This window comes from Ochotona princeps, chromosome 16, assembly GCF_030435755.1.
Source record: "Ochotona princeps isolate mOchPri1 chromosome 16, mOchPri1.hap1, whole genome shotgun sequence".
NCBI classification, from domain to species: Eukaryota; Metazoa; Chordata; class Mammalia; order Lagomorpha; family Ochotonidae; genus Ochotona; species Ochotona princeps.
The window spans coordinates 29783883-29808555 of NC_080847.1; the positions used below are offsets into that span (position 1 = coordinate 29783883).

General features: G+C 45.6%; 1 protein-coding gene across 2 annotated transcripts in view; it reads left to right on the forward strand.

Annotated features, from left to right (window-relative positions):
• Nucleotides 1-241: 241 nt before the first annotated feature.
• The window catches only part of ABCC11 (ATP binding cassette subfamily C member 11), a 54491-nt gene continuing 30059 nt past the window's right edge, over nt 242-24673 (forward strand). For both annotated transcript variants that reach the window (XM_058674439.1, XM_058674440.1), the window contains exons 1-12: nt 242-340; nt 1639-1775; nt 3793-3951; nt 8648-8795; nt 10209-10442; nt 12625-12798; nt 14294-14441; nt 14611-14759; nt 16068-16175; nt 18047-18307; nt 19500-19571; nt 22754-22878. In XM_058674439.1, the coding sequence (XP_058530422.1) occupies nt 242-340; nt 1639-1775; nt 3793-3951; nt 8648-8795; nt 10209-10442; nt 12625-12798; nt 14294-14441; nt 14611-14759; nt 16068-16175; nt 18047-18307; nt 19500-19571; nt 22754-22878 (1814 nt within the window). The remainder of the gene's footprint in view (nt 341-1638; nt 1776-3792; nt 3952-8647; nt 8796-10208; nt 10443-12624; nt 12799-14293; nt 14442-14610; nt 14760-16067; nt 16176-18046; nt 18308-19499; nt 19572-22753; nt 22879-24673) is intronic.

Consider the following 24673-nt stretch of genomic DNA (forward strand, 5'->3'; position numbering starts at 1 on the left):
GTGGAGAGGGTGATTAGAGAACTTTTCTCTGTTGATCTGAAGCTGAGATGAAGCATATTCCAACAGAGGGAGGATCAGGTGCTGTGCCAGTGACCCAGTCCTCTGCGTGGTCCCCAAATACTCCTGTCAGGGTGATGTTCCCTTTCCTGGCTGCTCAAGGGTGGAGCCAAGCTGTTCCTGCCCATTGTCTTTTCAGGTTCCCCAAATTCTAGGAAGCAAAGAATTGGTTGCACAAGTGAAGATGACCAGGAGGAGGACAGACTGGGTCCCCAAATCTTCAGGTGACCATGTGAATCTTGGCTTCGACAGAGGTGATGACATGGTTTCAGGACTTAGCTATGTAAGTAGATACTTTTGGCGTCAAAATACCAGGAAACTGTGTCAACAGTAGTTTGTCAATGGTCATAAACTGGGTCAAAAAATTCGTCCCAATTTTATTTTTTAAGATTTATTTATTTTTACTGCAAAGTCAGATATATAGAGAAACAGAGAGACAGAGAGAAATATCTTCCATCTGATGATTCATCCCCAAGTGACTGCAATGGTCGGTGTTCTTTGAACCGAAGCCAGGAGCCGGGAGCTTCATCCAGGTCTCCCACAGGGATGCAGGGTCCCAAGGCTTTGGGCCTTCCTCAACTGCTTTCCCAGGTCACAGGCAGTGAGCTGGATGGGAAGTGGAGCTGCCAGGATTAGAACTGCTGCCCATATGGGATCCCGGCACTAGGCTACAGCACCAGGCCCGTGTCTCAATTTTATTTACACTTGATTTTTTTCCCCAAAGGACATTAAACTTCTCCAATTAGATAAATCATAATCCTTGATAAACCCTCATAAGTTGTGTATACCTCTGTCTATATCCATATAAATATACTGATCCTTCTGTATATATTTATGTGCCTAGCTATCTTCTAGCATATATTTATCTATGTGTTCCTTTATGATAAACACCTGTGAACACATCACTATGGCACATCAACTTGGACCTTGACAATTCCCTCCAGTTATGGACTCTCCCTCATTTCATTTCCTAACTCTTCTTACCTGAACTAACTACTAGCTTGGATCTTTTTCTATCAACTCGTTCTTGCGCTGTTGAACTAGTATTATTTATTTTATATGAAGTCCTACAAATCACCTCTGTCCTTGCTTTAGTTGTCAAAATAGCAATTTGTAATATTTTGAGATTTACTTGTTATTTATTTATGTTATTGGAGAGGCAGATTTACAGAGATACAGAGAGAAAGATCTTCTATCCACTGGTTCACTCTCCAAATGACTGCAATGGCTGGAACTGAGTCGATCCAAAGTCAGGAGTTTCTTCCAGGTCTTTCACTCAGGTATAGGGTCCCAAGGCTGTGGGATACCCTCTACTGCTCTCCCAGGCCACAAGCAAGAAGCTGGAAGGGAAATAGAACAGCTGGATGCAAACTGGAGCCCATATGGGATGCCGGTGCTCACAGGAGGAGAGCAGCCAATTGATCCGTTGCACTGGCCCCAATATTTATTTGTTTTATATTTTGTTTTATGATTGATAGATTAACCTTCAACAATGACCAATTCTGCAGTTTTTCCCACGTTCCTTCAGGACAGCATTTCTGAGAAATGAAACTGAGACCTATTTGGATTTTCTTTCCCAAGAAGACTCACCCCGTCAAAGATGAGTCCTGGAGCCAGCAGGAGAGCAAGACTGAGGCGCCAGAGAGGACAGACACCCTTCCCTGGGGGAAGTACGATGCTGCCTTGAGAACCATGATTCCCTTCCGTCCCAGGCCAAAGTGAGTCCTGATGGGGAGGAGCGGTGGTGTTTGCAGGGCAACACAACTCTCACTCCTGGACCTGCCTTGAAGGTTCTGTGACTATGTCCCTATGTAGTCAGGTCACTTGCCACAGTCACCACATTCCTTCACTCACTCATCAAGCGTCCTTGAACACTGGCATGTGCCTGACACTGAGCTAGATCCTGGGGAACAGCAGGGAGCCAATCATACATGACCTTTGCTATCGTGGGCCTCAGTCAGGGAGTCAGAAAGCAAGAGCATGCTTCCCTGCACACGTGAGCCCAGGTGAGGACAACATACGGGGTGCTGCAGGGCAAGAGGGCAGTGACAACTTGATGAGTGCTCAGTGACTTAGGCTGAGACATGGAGGATGAACAAGAACTTAGAAGGCCAGGGAGAGGGGAAGACTGATTTGTGCCAGGGGTAAGGGCACTTAGAGAAAGAGAAAAACAGCATGTGCAGAGGCCTGGCCATGGGTTGGAAGAAACACAGTAGGGTGTGCCCAGCCAGAGAAGGAGCCTGTCCTCTGGATTATCATGCGTGATGATTGGCATGGCATGTGAGGTGATGTGAAGGTGAGCATGGACCAGGCAGATCGCTAGAGTCAGCGTCAAGGGATATCAGTCTTCATTCTAAGAGTAATGTGGCAAAACCTCTATGAGGTTAGCCTTAAATATAAGAAGTAAATTCAATGACACCCTCTCCAGTGAATTATAGTTTAATGTAATTTTCTCCAGGTTCTTTTCTAAGCCTTGCTACATTAAAGGGAACTTCATAGAATGACATTGTTTTTGATCTGCAATTAGATTTTTTTCTTGCTTAAGAGGATTGGAGATCTTCCCATGTTCTACATAATAGATTGGCTGTATTTTTAAAAGCTTCTGCATTGCACCTTATAATATGAGAATACTACAATTTATTTATTACTCATTTGAGAGGGGGGAGAGAGAGAGAGAGAGAGAGAGAAACGAGAGAGCTTTTATTTGCTAGTTCACTTCCCAAATGCCTGTAGGGTGGGAGCTGAGTTATACTGAAGCTGATGGACAGGAACTCAGTCTGAATCTCCCATGTGGGTGGCAGACTCAACCACTTCAGCCATCAACTACTGTGTTCCACTGTCTGCATTAGCAGGAAGCTGAAATTGGGAGTGGGGCTAGGACTCAAAGTCAGGCACACTAAAATGTAAGCATCCCAGTGAAAGTTTAACTGCTGGGTTGTATGTCTGTCCCACTTGTTCCTTTAAAATAATTCCTCTATGATGGGTGTTTTTGGTGTTTCTGTTTCTTAACTTACGATCAATAGAAGTCATAAAGAAACACCTGTGTTTACACTTGGATGACATTTCAAAATCTTGACTTTGAGGGGCTGGTGTTGTGGTCCATCAGATGGAGCCACCACCTGTGATGTCAGCATCCTGGATGCACCACTCCTGATCCAGTTCCTGCTAATGTGCCTGGGAAGACAGATGGAGATGACTCAGATTATTGGGTCTCTGCTATGTGTGTGTGAAACCTGGAGGGAGTTCCAGGCTCCTGGCTGTGGCCTAGCCTAACCCTAGCCAGTGCTATGGGGAATGAATGAGCAGATGAAAGATTCTCTTTCTCTCTTTGTAACTCTGACTTTCAAAACATTTTTAAAGATTTATTTTATTTTATTGGATTATCATACTTACAAAGAGAGAAGGAAAGACACAAAGAGAGAGAGAGAGAGAGAAATCTTCTATCCTCTGTTTCACTTCCCAAATTGCTATAATGGCCAGAGCTGGGCAGGTCCAAAGCTGGGAGCTAGGAGCTTTTTCCAGATCTCCCATGTGGATGAAGGGGCCCAAGGACCATGGAGCTGGATCAAGAAATGGAGAAGCCAAGGCATGCACTGGTGTCCATATGGGATGTTGGCACACTAGCAGACTGAGGATTAGCTTATTATATCACCATGCCGATTGCTCAAGTAAATTTATAAAATCTTTAAAGAGAAAATTTTGCTTTTGATTTAACTAGCTTTCACTGTTTGTTAGACATCCTGCCCTTCATCCTCAAGAGGATTCTGGCCTGTTCTCTTACTTCACATTGTCATGGCTCACGCCCTTCATGATTCAAGGATTACGGAATCGCCTGAATGAGAACAGCATCCCTCCACTGTCAGTCCATGATGCCTCGGCCAAGAACGCTGAAAGGTAAAGTCATGCTGGGCAAGCAAGACCAAGCGCTGGTGGCGTGGGAGCCAGAGGTGCTACAGAGTGGGGGCCATCCTCAGGCAGCTTGATTCTTGCTTCTTAGTGGAGGACTCACAGTTGAGAGGGGACAGTTCTTAACCTGGGGTTCATCGGTCTTCTGAAATGGTGTGTACATTTTATGGGCTGGACATCACTTTCTGGAGCAAGGATACACGTCTTTCATCAAGCTTTCCAAAGGGCTTATGACGCCACAAAGTTAGATATGACTGCTTCCTCTGCTTTTTGACTTTCTGCTTCAGATCAAGCTTGCCACAGTAGGAATGAATATTGTGTACAGTTTCCTGATCCTCAAGCCACCACTGGCTCACCAGTCCTGTGATTGAATCTCCTGTACTTCACCAGGATTGTTTGAGGATCAAATGGGATTAAAAAAAAAAACCCACATAACACAAAATCCAAGTGATTTAATGAGACAAGGGGGTCTTTGCTAAGTTCATGGAAAGAGTATATCATGAAAACACTATGGAAGAAGCATTTTTGTGCCAAAGAACCCTCATCTTTTGATTCTGTTCTCTGTTAATGCCTGGAAATACAATACATGGATCCAATACATGGGTCAGAACATCGCATTACGCCCCATCCGTCTGTCATGCTCTTGCTGCATATGCTTTAGGGGGAGACCTACGGTCCCTTTGCATTGTCCCTGGGCATCATGGGTAGTGCTTGTTGCTTTACAGACAGTGGAACTGGACACATGAGGCCAGAATAAAAGAGCAAATGCCACGTAGTGACTACAGCTGACTGTCCAGCTTGGGGCTGTGTGGAAGGCATCCAAGGCTGGATTAAGCCTTCTAGAAGCACCTTGAACACCACAACAATGCTTGTTCAGTTCTGTACCCTTGCCTTAAGTATTGAAACTGGTTCAGCAAGTTGTCTCTCCAGCCTTCTATCCCTTCTTCCAGTCAGGCGATGGGGTAGGGGGCAGACTCTGGTTCTGAATGAGAGGCCTTCAGGAGTAGGTTACCATGAGCAAAAGGCACCCAAGGAAGTAAACACTGCATCACCAATGTGCTCATGGAATTCATAAATTTAGAGAAGGTGCGCTATTTACAAGTGCAATGTTTACAGGAAAGCAACATCTATTGTAGCAAAGGATCCACATCAAATAAAGAATCTAACAGAAGCTAAGAAATTGCCCAGAGTAGGAACACAAATTGCTGAAAAGATTGGTGAGTTTTTAGTGATTGGTAAGTTGCATGAACTGGAAAAGATTTGTTGGGATGATAAGAGTTCATCTGATCATTTCCTGACTCAAGTTGGTGGCATTGATCCATGTGCTGTGAGGAAGAAATTAAAACATGGGAAGAGTTCAGGAAAATGAAGATAAATGGAACCTTCACTAGTGGACTGGGCTCAGATATCTTGAGCACTGTGAAGACAATTCCTCTGGAAGAGATGCTGCAATGCAAGATATTGTATTCAATGAAGTTTGGGAAGTGTTTTCTGAGCACCTTGCCAATGTCTGTTGGCAGTTTCTGAAGAGGGATGAAATTCAGGGGTGACATGGATAAAGCGTGACTCACCCAAACTTTGTCTTGGAATCAAGCAGACACCCAAAGCTGTTACACTGTGTTTTGCAGCAGTTACAAAAAGGTCTGTTTTATTTTAACAAAAGTGAAACTAAGTTCATAGTTTTTGCCAGCTTTTCAGTAAAAGTGATGAAAAGGAAGATGCATACAGAAGAATCAACATCAGGTTGATACTGGAAGGTCGGTATTACTATGGAGTTTCACTGGAGTAATATTTTCTGTAAGAACATGAGCAATCATGACCTAGAGGAGGGCTTCACAGTCAGTGAGTACAGCATTCACCTGTGGAAGCCACTGGAAAACTCCACTAGAGGATGCTAAGAAGGACCTTTTTATGACATCAATGGAAGTACTGAGAATTTGAAGATTGGAGTGAATAAGGCTAGTCATTTCCTCTAGATATAGCCCATTAGGAGTCTTTATTTTTGAAGCTTTGGTATGTAAGAGTCTTTGATATTTCTAATTGTTTCTTATTAATACTTTGCTTGCATTATAGACAACAATATGTCTTGACTGTTTAAACAAATGTAAGAATGTATCTATCTATTATGTGAAAGCACAGAGAGAGAGACAGAACGACAGAGTGAGAAGGAAAGGCAGATCTTCTGTCTGCTGGTCATTCACCCCAATGTCTTAGCCAAGGCTGGCAGGGCAGGAGCCAGGAGCCAGGAGCCATCACCTCCAGTTTCTTAGTGGTGTTAGTCAGGAGCTGGATCAGAAGCTGAGCAGCTGCACCATCATGCCAAACCCATGTAAAATGTTTCATGATTACCTCTTTGGTGCTTTTCAAATATTCTTTATTGATCCCCACTAATATGTAGTTGTTGCGGTTCTGTGTAAGCCCAAGCATCATAGGTGTCATTAGCTTGACATGTACTCTTCTGGGATATTTGCAGTAATTGGGGGGTTTTTTTGGAAGTCAAGGTTCTGGGTTTTGTGAGCTTGGATTTATGTTATTAGAAAAAGAATGATTAACATTGTTTTAAAACTAGGACAATTTCCTGAACTAACCATATTTCAGGGCAATGAGGGAAGGCCATTATTTTTTTTAAAGATTTGTTTATTTTTATTACAAAGTCAGATATACAGAGAGACAGAGAGGAAGATCTTCCGTCCGATGATTCACTCCCCAAGTGACTGCAACAGCCGGTGCTGTGCCGATCCAAAGCCGGGAACCAGGAACCTCTTCCAGGTCTCCCATGCGGGTGCAGGGTCCCAAAGCTCTGGGCCATCCTCGGCTGCCTTCCCAGGCCACAAGCAGGGAGCTGGATGGGAAGTGGAGCTGCCGGGATTAGAACCGGCACCCATATGGGATCCTGGCATGTTCAAGGCAAGAACTTTAGCCACTAGGCCACACCGCTGGGCCCCGGGAAGGCCATTATTTACAGAAAAATTCAGGCTGCTAGATACAGAAGGGAATGATACAACCATAAAATAAATTATTTTTTGTCAGGTAGAAGCAGCTCTGGGCAATGATCATTGATAGAGGCAAACTTGCAAATCAGAGTCCAGGTGACATGCCCTAACTTAATGGTCTATCCTAACATCACTAGAAATCGTATGACAAGTATCATGTTGCTCCTAATATGGGCAAGGGAAGACACATGCCATTGCTTGTTAAGTATTTTTGCCATATGGTTTGAATTCTGAATTTCACTAAGGCTTTAGTTCTAACTTCCAGGAGGAAGTTATACTAGATACTACCCCAGGAAGGTAACCGTTCCATCCAGAAAGTTAAGAATTCTATAGGATAAATAGTTTCAAGTAAGTGGCATAGAAATGCAGTAGAGGACACACAGCTGCAGCTTAAAATGAGACTCAAGTAGCCTATCAGGGCCTATGGAACTGTATCATCTTTTTAAAAAAAAACCTTCATTTTTGTTTTTGTGTTTTAACCAGGGATAGTGTTTGGCACAAAGATTAAGCCACCAGTTGGGATATTCAAGTCCTTTATTGGAGAGCCTGGTTCAAGTCCCGACTTCTCCACTTTCAATTCCAGCTTCTCGCTAATGATGCCTCATGGAGACAGCAGATGTGGCTCAAGTACTTGAGTGCCTGTTATCCACATGTGAGGTGAATGCCAAGATTAAGCTCAAAGCCTCAGCCCAGCCCAGCTTCAGCTGTCACCAACATTTGGGGAATGAACCAGTAGAGGGAAGATCTCTATGTTTTCCTCTGTTTCTCTGCCTTTCAAGTAAAGTGAAAATAAATAAGCAAAAACAACAGCTAACAGTGGTCTCTCAGATATGTCCTTGCACCCATGTGTGATTCTGGGAAGGAGCTCCTGGCTCCCAGTTCCTAGTCTGCTTGGCTCTGGCCATTGTGGGCATCTGAGGAGTGAATCAGCCAATAGAAGGAAGGCCTCTCTTCTTTCCTCTTTGTAAAAATCTGCCTTCCAAATAAAGATAAATATTTTAAAAACATGATGCGATGTCGAAGTTTTGCTGTAAGTACTCAAGCAGCAGCAGCAACAACAGAAAAGCAGAGATGACACAGAAAATTCCACAATATTGGTAATTCATGAACATTGAGGATTCTATAGGAGATGTCCTGTATTTTACTCTCTGCTTCGTTATGTTGGGATGTTTCTGCATATCTAGGTATTTGGATGAAACATGGTGCCACGTCTAGCACAGCTCAGGCCAGGATGAAGAGGGAGAGGCCTTTCAGAAGAGCGGACAGGGAGAAGCTTTCCCGGGGAGGAAAGGGACAAGGAAGAAGGAATCTCTCACTGTAAGAGAGGACAGCCCCTGTCCTGGCAGCATTGGTTTGCTGATTCACATTTCATGCTGACTTGACCCACTTAGTTGTTGTTATCTAACCACCATCCCAGCCACAAAGTCCTCGGGTGGATCATGGCATGCCCAGAGGGAGGAGGTGGGAGAGCAGAACTCATGGCGAAGTGGTGAGCTCCTTGAACTCTTTGTCTTAGGAATGTGTGCTGTCTGGGGTTCTGACCTTGCCAGTCTAGTATCACCCCTCAGCTTTCAATCCCAGACACCTGGCACTCATCCGTCTCTGTCTTTCTCTGGCTCTCGATGTCCTTCGCTAATTACTTCTCTCTCACAGGAAGCGATTTCAGTTGGTTCAATGTTTCTCCTTTCAAGGCTCCAACGCCTTTGGGAAGAAGAGGTCTCCAGGCACGGGTCTGAAAAAGCTTCCATGCCTCGTGTGATGCTGAGGTTCCAGAGAACAAGATTTACTCTAGATGTGCTTCTTGGCTGCTGCTTTGGAATTCTGAGCATGCTCGGGCCGGTGAGCGGTGGACTTAACATGGCTTGGAAGGATTCCAGACTTGAGAGGTTGAAAGTAATACTGGGACATGTTCAAGCCCATGCCAGGAGCTGAAGATATTGTTGTCTCTCAGCTGCTACCCAGAGAATAAAAACCTTTCTGGGGGTCAGTATAGCATAGGAGTGAAGACTATGATCTCTCTAGCTAAACCTTGGCCCTGCCACTGACTTTGAGCAACCTAATTGTCCTATCTGTGCCTTGGTTTCCTCAGGAAGATCCATGCTACCCTCAGGGATAGACTTTGTGAAAACCCTCAATGTGTAAGAGTTTTCAAATAGAGAATGTAATACCTTTAAATAAGTACACAAAACACTTGCAGCATGGTCTAGCCCAGTGCATGCTAGCTGCTTTGGGAAGTAGCTGAGCAGCTTAAGGAGGTTAAGCAGCAGGAAGCAGTGTCCTTGTGTGCCATGGCTGGGATGAGTGGGCTCTGATGGTCTCCCATCCTACAGGTCCTCTGCTTTTAGAGAAAGCATCCAGTGTGCCCATGGGAGTCACATGCCCATCTGGTGACTAGAGAAGGTGGAGCGCCTTGATTGACAACTCATCCTAGACTACAGGGCTGGGCGGGGGAAGGTGAGATCCTCCTAACAAGAGAACTGAGGCACCGTCACTGTCCAAGGGGAGAGTGGATGTGGGTTAGGAAGGAATCACAGGTGATGACAGCACAAACATGTTTTCATGCTGGTGATCTCCATTGCCCTTCTATATCTCTTCCCCCTTCATCATTTTCCACTCTGCCCTGTGCTCAAAGTGTGGGACATGCATACATCTTATTACATGAAAGGGCCTCCCTACCCTTTGCTTCTGTGTTTGGTCAATGAGAAATGCTAACAGGAGCCAGGAGGAAGGGATGAAACCGGGCAGGTTGCTTCTTCCTGAGCTGGAGGTTGGTGATCAGAGCTCCTATCAGGGACCCCTGTCCCAGGACACCCCTATCTGGATTCCATTAACTGCACCCTCTCCTTGCCCCTTAAGGCTGTGGAGGTCACCATTGCCTGCTGTTGCTTGCTCCTGGGTGCTCCACCATCTTTGGTTGGGGTTCCCAAATTCTGTCCACATCTTTGCAAACAGTCACTTACTCTCTCCCGTATGAGCCTGTTTGTGTGTCCCACCCATCGGCAGTCAGGACCAGATTCTGGCTGCAAGAGGTGGGATTATGGTCTGAGTCAGTTGAATTCCTAAGTCTTCTTTTTCAAATGGACTCTGAGCTTCTTGAGAATAGGATTGTACCTTCTTTTGTTTTGTTTTTTGTTCTTTTGTGATCCCTTGACAAATCCCCAACCTCCCAATGCTTCTTTCCACAATATCAAGTGTGTGTCTGAAACAAGGCTTAGGAGGATCCAAACAATTCAGACTTTTGTATTCTTTCAGGTGCTGATCATACCCAGGATCCTAGAATCTTCCCAAGATGAGTCAGGAAGCATCATCCACAGGGTGGGGCTCTGCTTCAGCCTCTTTCTGATCGAGTGTCTGAAGTCCTTGAGCCTGAGCTCCTGCTGGATTGTCAACCAGCACACAGGCATCCGGTTTCGCACGGCTGTTTGCTCCCTTGCCTTTGAGAAGCTCATGAGGTCCAAGTCCCTAACACGCATCACCTCGGGGGAGGTAGGTACCTAGGGCTGCACAACCAGGGCATCATTCCCTACCCTTCCTCTTGGTGTCACCACCCTGGGGACTGAACCTGGGGAAGGAGAAGAGGAGTTAAGAGAAGGAGAAGAATAAGAACGTAATCCCTGGGTTGAGCCTTGGGCAGCCATCAGCAGTTGCTTTTGGGTTATGAAAACAGCTAGACATCCTTGTACACACACTCAGCAAGCTGCTCTTGCATTTTGGGGGTCTTTGAGATGATTTTTACATTCATTCAATAAATAGTAACTGGGACCTGTCTGAGCAATTCTGTTCTGAGCCCCAGGGATAAAACCAAAAACAATGCACTTGGAATGCATATGCCCTGAACCAGCAGGCTACTGAGAGCAGTGGGGGACAAGTGCAAAGCCTTCAGAGATGACTCCTCTGAGCTTGCCTTTTCTTATTTGCATCAGAGAGAGGTGAGCACCTGCTGGATCCTTGGTAGGACCTTTTTCTGCTCTCCTTACCACGTAACACCAACACTTAGAACCCCAAAGCATGAGCAGTATTACAATTTTATATATTTAATTTAGATTCCTCTAGTTTTTTAAGGCTTACCAGTTGCCTGAGGAGCACAGATTATTTGTACATTGAAAGGGTCCTTTGCATTTATGAAAAAGGCTTTGGCTCTTAGCCTCAAGTCCAACTCCATAGAGATCTGACATCGGCCCCTTTCAGTCTCAGCTCTGTCTAAAGCCTGTCTTCTAGCCCTAACTTGACTTCCCTCTCTCATTCTGGCTGGACTGACTTCCAGTCCCCAAACCCTCCGGGCTCCTCAACCCTTCCTCCAACCCCTGCCATTGTAAAAGTCCATTCAAGATCCAGGTTAAGGATCCCTGAGCGGTCTGCAGAAACAGAAGAACAGTAAACTTCCTTCGGGACTAGGGAGAGGAGCTTTCTTTGGTCCGTGCCTGCTTCCAACTTTGGGTCCCCACCCTCTCTCTTGTAATGACCATCAGGATCGCTCCAGAAACCCCTCAAAACAAACAAACAAACTAGAATAGATAGACAGAGAATAACAAGGAAAGCTTAGAAACAGACAGGAAACAGCAGAGATGCACTTATAACTCACTGGGTGGGACACAAAAATTAGTTACTCTTCACTGGAGTGTTGAAGATTTCTCTGCACACCCCTCCTATAACTGTTCACCTAAACTGTTGACATATGTCTTGTTATAGAGTTAGACTACCCAAAAAACAGCCAGGTTCAGAGAAACCATGCATCAATGCTATAAACTGCTAAATACTAAAACTAAAATAGACAGGAGACAGCTGAATGGCAATCTATAGCCATTTTAAGGTGTATAGAACACAGATGAATGTAAACCAAAATGGAAATGTCTATGAAGAAGTCACAGGTTGTGGTTGAGAACCTGCATTTTCCTGTTAACATATTGGTTATTCAATACCATGTCAATTAATGCCATAATGTTGTAATTGGTTGTAAATATTATGTTGGGGCTTTTAATTGATTGGGATGATACTCTGCTGGCTCTACCTTCAGACCAGAGATGGTCTCACCAAGAAACTATTGAACTTACCAGAACAATAAGATGCTGGACTGTATGCTTGGTAAATACCTCCAATGAAAGAATCTCAACTGAATTTGAATTATGGAAATGCAATAAGGTGGAACAATCCACTGTGGGGGGAGGGTTTGGGGAGGGGTGGGGGGAATCCCAGTGCATATAAAAATGTGCCACATAATGCAATGTAATTAATAAAACAAAAACAAAAACAGAAAACAAAAGCAAAAACAAACAAAAAAAAGATGCAGGTTAGCTGTTTTAGATATCTCCAGATACCATCCTCAGTTCATTTTAAGATGTTTTTTAAAATTTTACCCCTTCCCCGCATACATTGTCCTTAGAAACAGCATTAAGCTTATACAGAGGGTGCCGTACATCTAGCCACTTCCCCTGTACTCACTACCAATTTTGTTTGTGTACTTCCAAACCTTTTAAAGTACACTTGGATACATCCATAAGTTCACTACAAACAAATTGTTTGGGAAATGTACATTTTTATATAAATAGTGCTACTTTTTGTGTGGTATTCTGCAACTTGATTGTTCTAATATAAAATATACACTGTGGTACCACTCTTCCTGGGTCCCTGGAAAGGCAATACCCATGCCCAAGAGCTTACTATTTTACAGGCCATCAGCTTCTTCACCAGTGACATAAACCACCTGTTTGATGCAGTGAACTTTGGCCCACTGGTGTTTATTTCCTGTGCACTGCTGATCACCTGTACCACTGCTGCCTACTACACCCTTGGTCCCACCGCGCTTATTGCAACTGCGTGTTACCTCCTGGTCTTCCCATTGGAGGTATGTCTGTCTTTGCCACCCATCTGATTTAGAGCATTCTCAGAACTCTCAGGGCTCTCAAAGTGCAGATGCTAGATCTTATTGACTTTTACAGTAGTGGTAAAGATTCATCTTCAGTTCCTACCTCAAATTTCTCCGGCCACAACATTTGGGTACCAAATTACAGGTGATATTTTATTTATTTTAAAGGCGGAGACAAACAGGAATAAAAAGATTCTTTCAACTGGTTCCCTCCTCAAATATCTGCAGCATTTGGAGCTTCACCAAAGCCAGGAGGCAGGAACTCATCTGGGTCTCTCATGTGGTTACTTGGGCCATCAATTGCTACATTCCCAGGCATGTTATCAGGGAGCTAGATTGAAAACAGATAGACTAGTACACAAACCAGTGCTTGAATATGGGACCTAGTGTTGCAGATGACAGCTTAAGCTTTTGTGCCACAATGCTAATTCTGTGTGAGATTTCTCTTCCCTTTTATCCAGAATTAGTGCAGATGACATTTAACCTTTGGCACAGCACAGTCTAATGGGAAAAGGGATACAAATTTGCTCCTGAAGATTCAGGTGGGCCAAACAGATGGGGCTGTTGGCTTATGTGTGCTCTAAAGTACTGAAGTGGAATGTTTTCCTCTTGAATAGGTACTTTCATCAGAAGGTGATTACACTTGTGGCAGAGTTTAGTGTTTGGGGCAAAGGAGCCACATATTAGCCTAGCTTGGGACCCAAAGACCAGTGATGGCTGGACAGGCTTCCCTGGGACACCTTCATAGGGACCAGGGAGTCTGTGGCTTTATTCCATGCAGTTAAAGCCAGGTCTTCAACCTGTGTCTAGAGCCTGCCTTTGGCAGTACAGTCAGGTGTCACTTCTTGACAGGAACATGATCTGAAAAATGGTTATTTTTATTGGAAAGGCAGATTTACAGAGAGAAGGAGAGGTAGAGACAAAGAGCTTCCGTCCACTGGTTTACTCCCCAAGTGGCTGCAGTGGCTGGAGCTGAGCTGATCCAAAGGCAGGAGCCTTCTTCTAGGTCTCACACTAGGGTTCCAGGCCACAAGCAGGGAACTGGAAGGGAAGTAGAGCGACTGGGATATGAACCGGTATCCATATGGGATCCCGGCATTTGCAAGGTGAGGATTTAGCTACTGAGTCATTGCACCATGCCCCTGGTGTATACTCTTCCTACTTATATAAAAAATGTTTACTGTATAACTGAAATGTCACATTAATAGCAGCATCATTCCCCTGGTGTGTATCTGCCTCTGAATGCATCAAGAGGCTACAGTGAGTGGATGAACTATTCCACCTAGACTTGTGGAAGTCTGTTCTGCCATGTGTATTTGCATGATCACAAAATAACCTAACCATGCATTTCTCAGCAAGTACCCCCATCATTAAACAACACAAAATTGTACTCCTGGTTGCTCAGACTGCATATTCCTGCCTTGGTGAGGTACACCTCTTGCATAGCAATCAACCTGCTACCTCCTGACTCTAGGTATTCCTGACCAGTACGATGGTGAAGATACAGAGTCAGACATTTCAGGTCAGTGACCAGCGCATCCGCATCACCAGTGAAGTCCTCACTTTCATTAAGCTGGTGAAGATGTATGCCTGGGAAAAGCCATTTGCAACAAAAATTAAAGGTAAGGAAACTCCAGTTTTCTGATCAGAATGTAATGATGTCATGGCTGGACCCAGCCTCTTGGGTGAGGTGTGGGATCTCTTTCATGTTTTGAGGATTGTGCTATGGTCTATAGAGAATGTTCCTATGGTTATTTTTCAGAGTGCTGTTTTTCTTTTTTTTTAACCCAGACCTCAGAAGAAGAGAAAAGAAACTCTTGGAGAAGAGTGGGGTTATCCAGAGCCTGGTCACCAGCACCTTGTTTATCTCCCCGACAGTGTCCATTACAGTCATGATTCTCGCCCACATACACTTAGAATTCAAACTCACAGCCTCCTTAGTAAGTCTCTTCAGTGTTTCCCTTGTCTGCACTGTACTGGGGACTGTTCTTAGGTCTTTTCAAAGGCCTGGACACTTTACAAGTGACTGTTATCCACACTGACTGTGATGGTCCAGACTTTGCAGATGCTCAAGTGTTCTGTCTCAGCCCATCTAAGGAGGTGATGTGCCTTGGATAGAAGCTGTGGCAGGGAGGCACAGCAGAATCCTGGGCAGCGGGAGGGTGAGGGGAAGGGGAGCAGGGTCATTAGCATGTGTGATTACAGCCCTGGCTGTTCCCAGAGAACTCTTCAGGTTGAGAGTCTCAAATGGAGGAGTTTCTCTGACCCCCAAATAAGGCCCATGGAAATACATTTCAGATTGAAAAGTGTAGCCTCTTTGGTCTTTCCCTTTGTGGTCTGACCTGGACCCCGGGACTCAGCACCTGTGCTTCAGGATTATAACTTCCACTTCTTTGAAGAGAATGAGACAGGGCTCAGCTTTTGGACAGGTGGTTGTTCAGCCAGGAAGCCCAGCAGATTGCACATGAAACACGTAGAGAGAGCATTTCAGAGTCTGGAGTCAAGGTCTGTGCTCTAGGCAACTGTCACTTCTGTTTGGTTCAGGCCTGCGCCAGAGAAATACCCCTGAGAGGGCCTGGGGGCACAGACTCAGGGGGACTTCTGGGTCACACCAGGTAGAATTAGACTCAGGACTTCGTACTCCTTTAGAGTTTATCTCTGGGCTTGGTAGGAAGTAGAAAGATGTAGTAATGGGCGTGGACTGTGGGGTTCTCTGGGAGGCCACATTCTGGGATCCTAAGAGCCTGCTGTGGTTAGCTATGGTCACAGTGAGGCGAGGGTTAGCCAGGAAGGGCAAGGAGAATGGGATGTTAGAAAGGACCATCATCAAAGGCAAAGAAGGAACACCATCTCCACAGCAGTAATGGAGTCTCAGGTTACTTTGACAGTGGACAAGGTTCCCTCACATGGATTCTGAGTGTTTTCCCAACTTTGTTTCTGGGAAAACTATATGGTTTTTGTTCCTGAAGAAATCTGAGCCTAGTGGGTGGTAACATGCCCAGAATGACAGAATTACCCAGTGGTTAAGTGGCAAAGAGGGCTAGATGTCCTGGTTCTAAGACTAAGATGGGCACTCTCCCTGCCCCTTCTCCCAGGTTTCCAAATAGCAGTTTGACCTCTGCCAAATAAAGGGATTGCTTGTTGGGAGGCACAGGGTGCTTCTGGATTGAGGCCCAGGGTTAGAGATCCCTGGGACTGGAGGAAGCAAAGGCTGTGCCTCTCACTGCCTCCTCCGGCTTTTCTTGCAGGCCTTCATCACCGTGGCCATCATGAACCCCTTGCGGCTGTCCGTGTTCATCATGCCCTTCATCATCAAGGGCTTCGCCAATTCCAAACCTGCGGTCAAGAGGTTCAAGGTAAGTCCTCAGTGGCTGCATTATCCTCTGCCTCCGTGCACCTTTGCCCTCAGTACCCTGTGTATGCATCTTGAACATGCCTCTGGCTGAGACAGAACATGGCCTGGGTACACAGAGAGATTGGCTAGCTCAGTACCCTTCTGTGACTGGGCTGCTGTGGGCACTGCATGTGACACATGGACCAGGTTGGTGCCCACTCTCCAAACAGATCTTGGGACAGTGTGTCTCCCATTCGATAAGTGGCTGGGGCGAAAGTGAGAGCTGTTTGTTTAAGTGGGCTGTCGGGGTGCAGTTTGCTACAACCTGCCCCATGCTCTCAATCTGTGTTTTACTTCACATTCAACAACTGTGAAATGGATGACATCTCTTATTCACATGGTAAGTTTTGCCTCAACAAGATGTTCAATTTGAAAGTGTTCACCTAAACCAATTTTTAAGACATCTTTGAGCCATCTCATTTTTAGATACATGTGGGAGCAAGCATTTGGGCAGCAGCAAAGACAGGTAAAGTACTAGCATCTCTTATTGCAGTACCTTGGTTCGATTTCCCCCTAAAGCTCCCATGTTCTCAGCTCCAGCTCCCAATTCCCACTTCCTGCCAGTGCAGACCCTAGGAGGCAGCAGGTGATGGATTAAGTAATTGGGTTCCTACCACCCACACATGGAAAGCTACACTGAGTTCTTGGCTACTGACTCCATGATCACCAATTGTAGGCATTTGGGGAATACCCTTTCTGTCTCTTTTGGAATAAAGCATACAAAAGTAAAGACAGCTTAGCAAAACCTATTTTTAAAAATAAGCATGTGTAGTCCCCAGTTATGTCATTTACTTACCTTTTCATTTATGTATTCAAAAAGATGTTTGTTGAGGATCTGCCCATGTTAGCACTGTAAATACTACATTGAGCATCACGACCAGGGTTCCCTGCTCTTAGTGAAATCCGGCTTGATATTAGAAACAGATAATTAGCAGGTAAATTAATGATCCAAGAGGACAATATCCGATCTCAGAGTGAGCTAAGAAGCCATCAAAACTCTGTGATGTTTCCAGAGTGTGTATTGGAAGGATTGGAGGCTACTGTGGCCTTTGAACTGGGTGCTCATGGCTACGTGGAACCCTGAGGCTAGAATCAACTTGGCTTGTCTGGTCACACAGAGAAGAGTTCTCTGCTTATCAGCTGCCTTTACTACCTTCTTAGCAGGTGCATCAGGAACCTGTGTCTGTCTTCCTCCCCTGGGGAGTGCCTAGTCCTCCCTTCTACCTCCATCCCCAAGCATGGGTTTACCTGAGGGGTGAGCAGAGCTGAAGACGCTACCCTCTTAGCTCTGAGGAGGCAAGAAAGTCTAGAATGTCAAGTGTCCTTCTAGATCTCTTTGTATGTGCATCTTCAGGTGTGTGTCCCACTCACCCTTTTGTTGTTAATTCTCCTGTGTTTTGCAAGTAAGGAGATAGAAGCACAAAGGGAGACAGGACCTGTCAATGGGCATATTATGAAATGTATGACCCAAAATATTTTCCACAGTGTGACATCTGGGCAGAACTTTTCTAAATACACATACATTAAGGAAAAAAAAAAACTACACAGTAATCCTGTAGGTCATTGTGTAATATCCCTTGGAATGAGGCCAGTGTTGATTAGACCCTGGTCAACTGAGGGTACATGGGTATGCTGATGAGGAAGAGTGATCCAGCGGTGTAGAGCTAGAAAATCCTGGCATAGGGTTTCCATTAGCAGAACCTGGTTGTCTCCTAATGGTTATCCCACTTTCAAATTTCCTTGTCTGTTAGATGTTCACTAAGCCAAGGTGCACATTTCCACGGAACCAAAGCATGGAATTCTCATTCCCCTCCTTGCATTTTGTCTTTACAGAAGTTTTTCCTCCAGGAGGACCGTGTTGCCTATGTCCAAGCATTGCATGACCCCAGCAAAGCCCTGGTTTTAGAGGAGGCCACGTTGTCATGGCAACTTATCTGTGCTGGGATGGCCAATGAAGCCTTGGAACTGGAGAAGAATGGACACACTGCTGTGGCGAAGGCCGAAGCTCAGCCCCATTTAGGTGCCCTCAAGCCAGAGGACAAAAGGGACAGGCTGGGCCCAGAGTTGCGCAAGATAAACCTGGTGGTGTCACAGGTAGCCTGGTTAGCCCAAGCAAACATACTGTCAGTTCAGAGCCTCAGGCTCAGGGCTTAGCTAGGCACCCTATTGCTTCATTTCAAAATTACCCACCCCCAAACCCTTCAGAATTCACACAGACGGCAGATGTAGAATATCTTTTACACTACCGTATGGATTCATTGATCAGCTGTTATTCTCGGAGTACAGGCAAGCCCCAGAATACTTTGACTACTGTGTGCTGGTCTGTTGGAGGGACAAGAGAAAGAAAAGGAGCAGGAGACTAAATTAGCATTTGTCATATTCCCAGTGTGTGTTAACTTCTACATGGCATGTTGTAACCTTGTTATTCTGTAGATTCGCCCTACCTGGCTCTTGTGGCACTTTTACTTTCGCTTTTCTCGATTACGTATAGAGACACATAAATACAGAATAGTGACAATGATGACATAGGCAGAACAAACATTGATCCTCATAATAACCATATAATCATATAATAGGCATTACCATATTAGACAGCACATCTAATATCTAGCAACGGCATTCATATTCAATAGTAACAGGTGTCAATAGGTGACCTTCTCCCTTGGCGACCATCTCCGGTCACTGGGCTTTGAATGTCGGCTCTGTCTTGTCACCTCTATTCCTGACATCTCCTCTGAGCTCCAGACTCAATTGCCTATTTAACCTCACTCTTGGATGTCCTCCCAAGCATTCCAAGTGAAACAAGATCTTAGTTTACACAGTCTTCATCTCATGCAATGTCACCACCTTCTTTCCAGGGGTTCCTTTGCACCCCTCCCGGCCTCCCAGCCAATTAGCAAAATCTGTCAGCTTTGCCCCAACATCTGTTCCCCCATGCAGCCACCTCTCACCACAGCCCTCTCCAGCGCCCAGGCAACAGCCCCCATACATTCACTATCTGATGGACAGATGAATGAATGAATGAGGGAGGAAGTGAGTAGATAAGTGAGTGTGTGTGTGTGAGAGAGAGTTTTATGAGGTCATTTTCCCGATCCCAATTTTACAGATGAAGAGACTGAGGCTCAGAGAGGCTAAATGACTTTCCTAGGACCCCAGAGTAGATGCTGTCCTGGATTGAGGTTTCTTATTTCCTGGTTGTCACTGAGCTCCTGAACAATGGACAGTCCAGGGAAGAATGGCGGGGCTGTGATATCCCCATGCCTGAGTGTTCTACATGGCCTTGCAGGGTTCCCTGGTGGGGATCTGCGGCAGCACAGGGAGTGGGAAGAGCAGCCTGCTGTCAGCTGTCCTTGGGGAGGTAAGTGGCCTGCAGCCCCTCTTACCCCAGGTTATCCACCCACTCCAAGCCTCCAGCTCCTGGGGAAGGCTCCTTCACCTGCCTTCTGTCTCACAGGGGGTCTGAGCAAACAGGACTTTCATAAGTGGAATGGGTTGTACCTGTGCCCAGAGGTATGCCCTCTGCTGGGATAATTTCTCTCCACCCTGAGCTAGCACTTGGAACTCCAAACCCATGCCCCCTGCCCTCCCCTCAACACACCTGCTCTCCATAATGATAGCAGTGTATTGCAGAGCTTGGTTTGTTATTAAAAATCTTCCCATCGGGCCCAGCGCGATGGCATAGTGGTTAAGGCCCTTGCCTTGAACGCGCCAGGATTCCAAATGGTCACCGGTTCTAATCCCGGCAGCTCCACTTCCCATCCAGCTCCCTGCTTGTGGCCTGGGAAAGCAATCGAGGAAGGCCCAAAACTTTGGGATCCTGCACCTGCGTGGGAGACCTGGAAGAGGCTCCTGGCTTTGGATTGGCCCAGCTCCAGCCATTGCGGTCACTTGGGGAGTGAATCATTGGATGGAAGATCTTCCTCTCTGTCTCTCCTCTCTGTATATCCGCCTTTTCAATAAAATAATAATAATAATAATAAAATCTTCCCATGGAAGCAAACTCATCCCATTAAGGAGTGGGATGGCATCAGAAGTGAAATGATATATGGAGGGAGAGGGATGCATTGCTTACGAGCCTACAGCAGAATCTGCTTGCCTCCTGGGTGCCCTTGCCTATAAGATCAGAACCCTCGATTCCATTTTCCATGGGTACTTTTAAGCCCAGCTTCATAGCCAGTCTACCGTTTTGCTCATCACCTTGGGATCACGCTGCTTCCTGCAATCCTTGCTGTGTGTTCATGGCCACAACCAGGAAGGGACCTCCCTGAGCAGCACCCAGCCTCACCACCTCCCGGAATATCTCTCTGCTCGCTCTTCTTTCTGCAGCCATCAGCCCTGCTTCCTGCCTTGTGAGGAAAGCTACCAGTTGACCTTGCTCCACTCAGTTCCTTCTCTCAAGTGTGCACAGCCCAACTTATCACCTCCTAGGGATATGATGGGTTTGGTGCCAATGCCAACTGTCTCCCATCACATCAATGTGGTGCCTTCCACCCCTGTGCCTATGCCTGACTGCCTCCACTCACCTTCTGTATACCTGGGGAGAAGGAAGGTTCCAGTAAAAAAAAAAAGTAATCCAGCAGTTGATTGTGCATCAGGACTAGAGCTTTCCATTTTTCCGGTTAACCTTGCTACCAACCCCAAGAGCAGGACACACTCTTTGGGACCCACTTATAGATGAGGCTCAGAGAGGTGACTCGCCCAAGGTCATGTTGCAGGAAGGGTGTGAGCCAGGGTGGAAGCTCTCATCACAGCAGTGTTTTGGAGCAGCCTTGTGCAAGGCCCCCTTTCTCTGTGGTCAGTGTTTAACAGCTTCCTCTGCACACAGTTAAAGCACTTTCCTTCCAATAAAGGGAAGCAAAAGGTAATTTTATTCCTATTTTAAAGTTAGTATGTGTTTGATTTTATTTACCTCGAGGGAGAGGCAGGAAGTGAAAGAGAAGTACTGGTTTATTCCCCCAAATACCTGCAAGAGCTGGGACTGCATCAGAAAAAAGCCAGGAGGAGCCTGGAGTTTCACACCTGGCTGTCAGGGACCCAGCTATCTGAGTTTCATCTGCTTCTTCCCAGAGTGTGCATTTACAGGGAGCTAGAACCAGCAATGAAGCTTGGATTTGAACTTAAACTCTCCAATACAGCATCCTAACAGCGGAGTCATACACCTGCTGTCTTGAGATTCCATTTTAGTTTTGTTTTATTAACTAAAGCCTGATTCCCAATCAAAAGTAAAATATCTGAAAAATAGCAGGGATATTGAGGCCCTGTGGGGGTTGGGATGGCAGGGAGCAAGGGAATGGTCTCTCCTGTTTTCAACATGAGTATTTGACCTTGTCACACAGAAACAGGAAGATCACTGCAGTGAAGACCCATAGCAAGCATGCCCCAGTCACTGAGGGGACTGGCTTAGCATGCAAGCTACACACAGCCACCACGATACTTCTAGTTAGCTCTGGATGCCTCATGATGTAATATGATGTGAGTGTTATGCAAATAGTTGTGCTACTCCATTGTTTAAGGAATTGTGGTAAGAAAAAAATTCTGTATGTATATAGTATAGATGTGTCATTTTCTTTCTAAATTTTTTATACTGGGTTATTTAAGATTTGTCAGTTGTTTATTTTTATTTGAAAGGCAGATTTACAGAGAAAACAGGTGAGAGAGATCATCCAACCGCTGGTTCACTCCCTAAATGGCTGCAATGGCTGGAACTGGGCTGATTTGAAGCCAGATGCCTGGAGCTTTTTAGGGTCTCTAACATGGATGTGGGGGCTCAAAAACTTGAGCTATCTTCTGCTGCTTTATCAGGCATGTTAGCAGGAAGCTGTATCAGAACTGGAGCAGCCAGGACTTGAATTGGCATCTATATGGGATGCTAGCACCCCAAGTAGAAGCTTCACCTACTATGCCATGGTGCTGGTCCTGTGACATTTTCCTCCAAATGTTTTCTATCCACAGTTGGTGGAATCCATGGGTGTGGAACCTGGGGAAACATGGGGCTAATTTTACTCACTACCTCTATTCAATAGTTGGTGCCATTTGCATATGTCCTTCATCTATCTAGAGACACACTTCATAGAACTATTTTAAATTACAGTGGTTATGATACGTGTTCAACTAAATACTTCATAATGTCCAAAAAGAAGTCCATGTTGCCATCTAACATGAAAATCTTATTATGCCTCACAAATGTAATTCTGCAGTGCCTAAGCATGGACAGAAATGGCCTGATATTTGCAGTCTGCACTGTGAACCAGGGAGGCCCTGGCTGCTGGGGACTGTGGGAGTGGGGACATGAGAGGAGAAACCATAGGAAGTCTTCAGGGGGATCCTTGGATACAGTCCTAGCTCAGAGGATCTCCTTCCACACATTTTCACGGCCATTCCCTCAGACCCACTGCAGGAGGCCCAACGAGGCTCAGGTTCAGGGTGACTCTTTTGTCTAGGAGAACTGCAGAATCCTGAAGGGTAGTGTGGCTGCTGAGCCAGCAGGGTCCCTCCCCCTGGCCCTGTCCTGGTCCTGAGGTTGGATTCATTCTGCTGCAGATGCACTTGCTCGAGGGCTCTGTAGGGGTACACGGGAGCCTGGCCTATGTTCCCCAGCAGGCCTGGATCATCAGTGGCAGCATCAGGGAGAACATCCTCATGGGAGGCCAGTACGACAAGGCACGGTAAGTTTATGGGAGGCACTGGGGCACTCTGGGGTAAGTGACTGATGGGGGCAGGTTCTTCCAAACGTGCTGGTAGCCATGTGAAACCTGTTAACACATGTATTCCTACAGGTGTTTCCTCGTTACTGTGAGAGAAATCTTAGTGCCATATCCACTTCCCAGATGAGTCAGCTGAGACCCTGGGGAGCTCAAAGTTGTGTTCAGTGCTAACTCATGAGCACCCTGCTCCACTTCCCATATTTAACGACATCATCCAAACTGATACTACTTCCAATGTCTTTCACATCAAATTGGTTGCCACTCTGATGAGCCTGTCTGCTCAACACCTCTTGTTTTATTTCTTACTTTTTTTCCTTTTCCTGTTCCAGTCTGTGGTTTCTTGTGCAAACTGTCCCCTGAATCTGTCCTGTCCCACCCTGTCCTCCATCTCTGGGCCACTGTCCTAAGCAAAGCTCTAATCTTGTCACTGCTCTAAGACAAATGGTGCTCACTGAATAGTTTCAAAACACTTGTCAAAAGCGAAAATGCAGTGATCCTTTGACTTAGCAAAAATACTGCTATGTGCTTAATGTAAAGATGTTGTCACCTACCCACATGAACACTTACATACAAAATATTCACACTGCGTTTTTCACAGGAGCAAAAGAGAACAAACAGCCCACATGTTTGTCACCGGGCACTGCTTAAATAATTTGTTGTGCAGTCTTGTAGTAAAATCCCACAGCAAATTGAAACAATAGAGAACTGTAAATGAAGCACACATGCATATTAGGGTAAATTATTTCCTTTTTTCTATTTTTTAAGTTTAACTTACTTTGTTAATATTATTTACATAATGGACAAGGATGCATGCTCATGAGGACCTCTGATTAGGGTGGGGATGGTTGAGGTAAGGGGAAAGATGGGTGGGACAAGTGCTTCCAATTTTCCTTTTCTTCCCTTTTCTCCTATTTCTGGGGAGGAGTGGGGGAGAAGCAAGGGAGGGAGAGGGGACTGCTCCCAGCTGCCAAACTGCAATACCTGGGAATGGGAAATGTCTACTTGGTGTTGTCTTAGAAACTTGGATGTGATAAAGAATGTTCCAAGGGTATCTCTTGAGTGGTTTCAATGGTTCCAAGGGGCTGTTGATTTCATTGCTTCAAGGTTGAGAAAATCCACTGGCTGACTGAATCCATGCTAGTGTTTCCACTCACCCAGACACTTGCTGCCAGGCTTAGCCAGGAGAGTTGTCCAACCTGTTCTGTTCCATCCTCCTATATGGCACTTGAAATTCTCTGCAGGCCTACAGGTGCTGTGGCCTGGTTAGTGTTTGTCAGTCCTCACCTGTAACCTACCCCTTCAGGGGTCCTGTCTCCTGCATGATCCTGTACCCCCTTCCCTGAACAATCCACAGCCCCATGTCCATAAGCGTACAGGTTCCTGAAACTGATATGCCAGTGTGCCAAAGTCTGCCCAGCAGATTATTTCTGAATAAACACACACACAAGAACCTTCTTTTTTGGCAAAAAGCCAAAAAAAAAAAAATAGTCAAAGGTGACCTGGCCTTTTCCCCATCTAGCCTGTCAAATATTTGCTGAGAACAGGTATATATATTTAAAAGAAACAAGTGTGGGAAGGACAGGCATTGAGGCTAAGCTCTTGCCTGCGGTACTGGCATCCCATATGGATGCTGGTTCGAGTCCCAGCTGCTCAAGTTTTTATCTAGCTGATGCAGCTAGGAAAGTAATGGAAGTTGGTCCAAATGGTTGGGTCCCCATACCTGTGTGGGAGACCCAGAAGAACAGTTGGCCTAGTT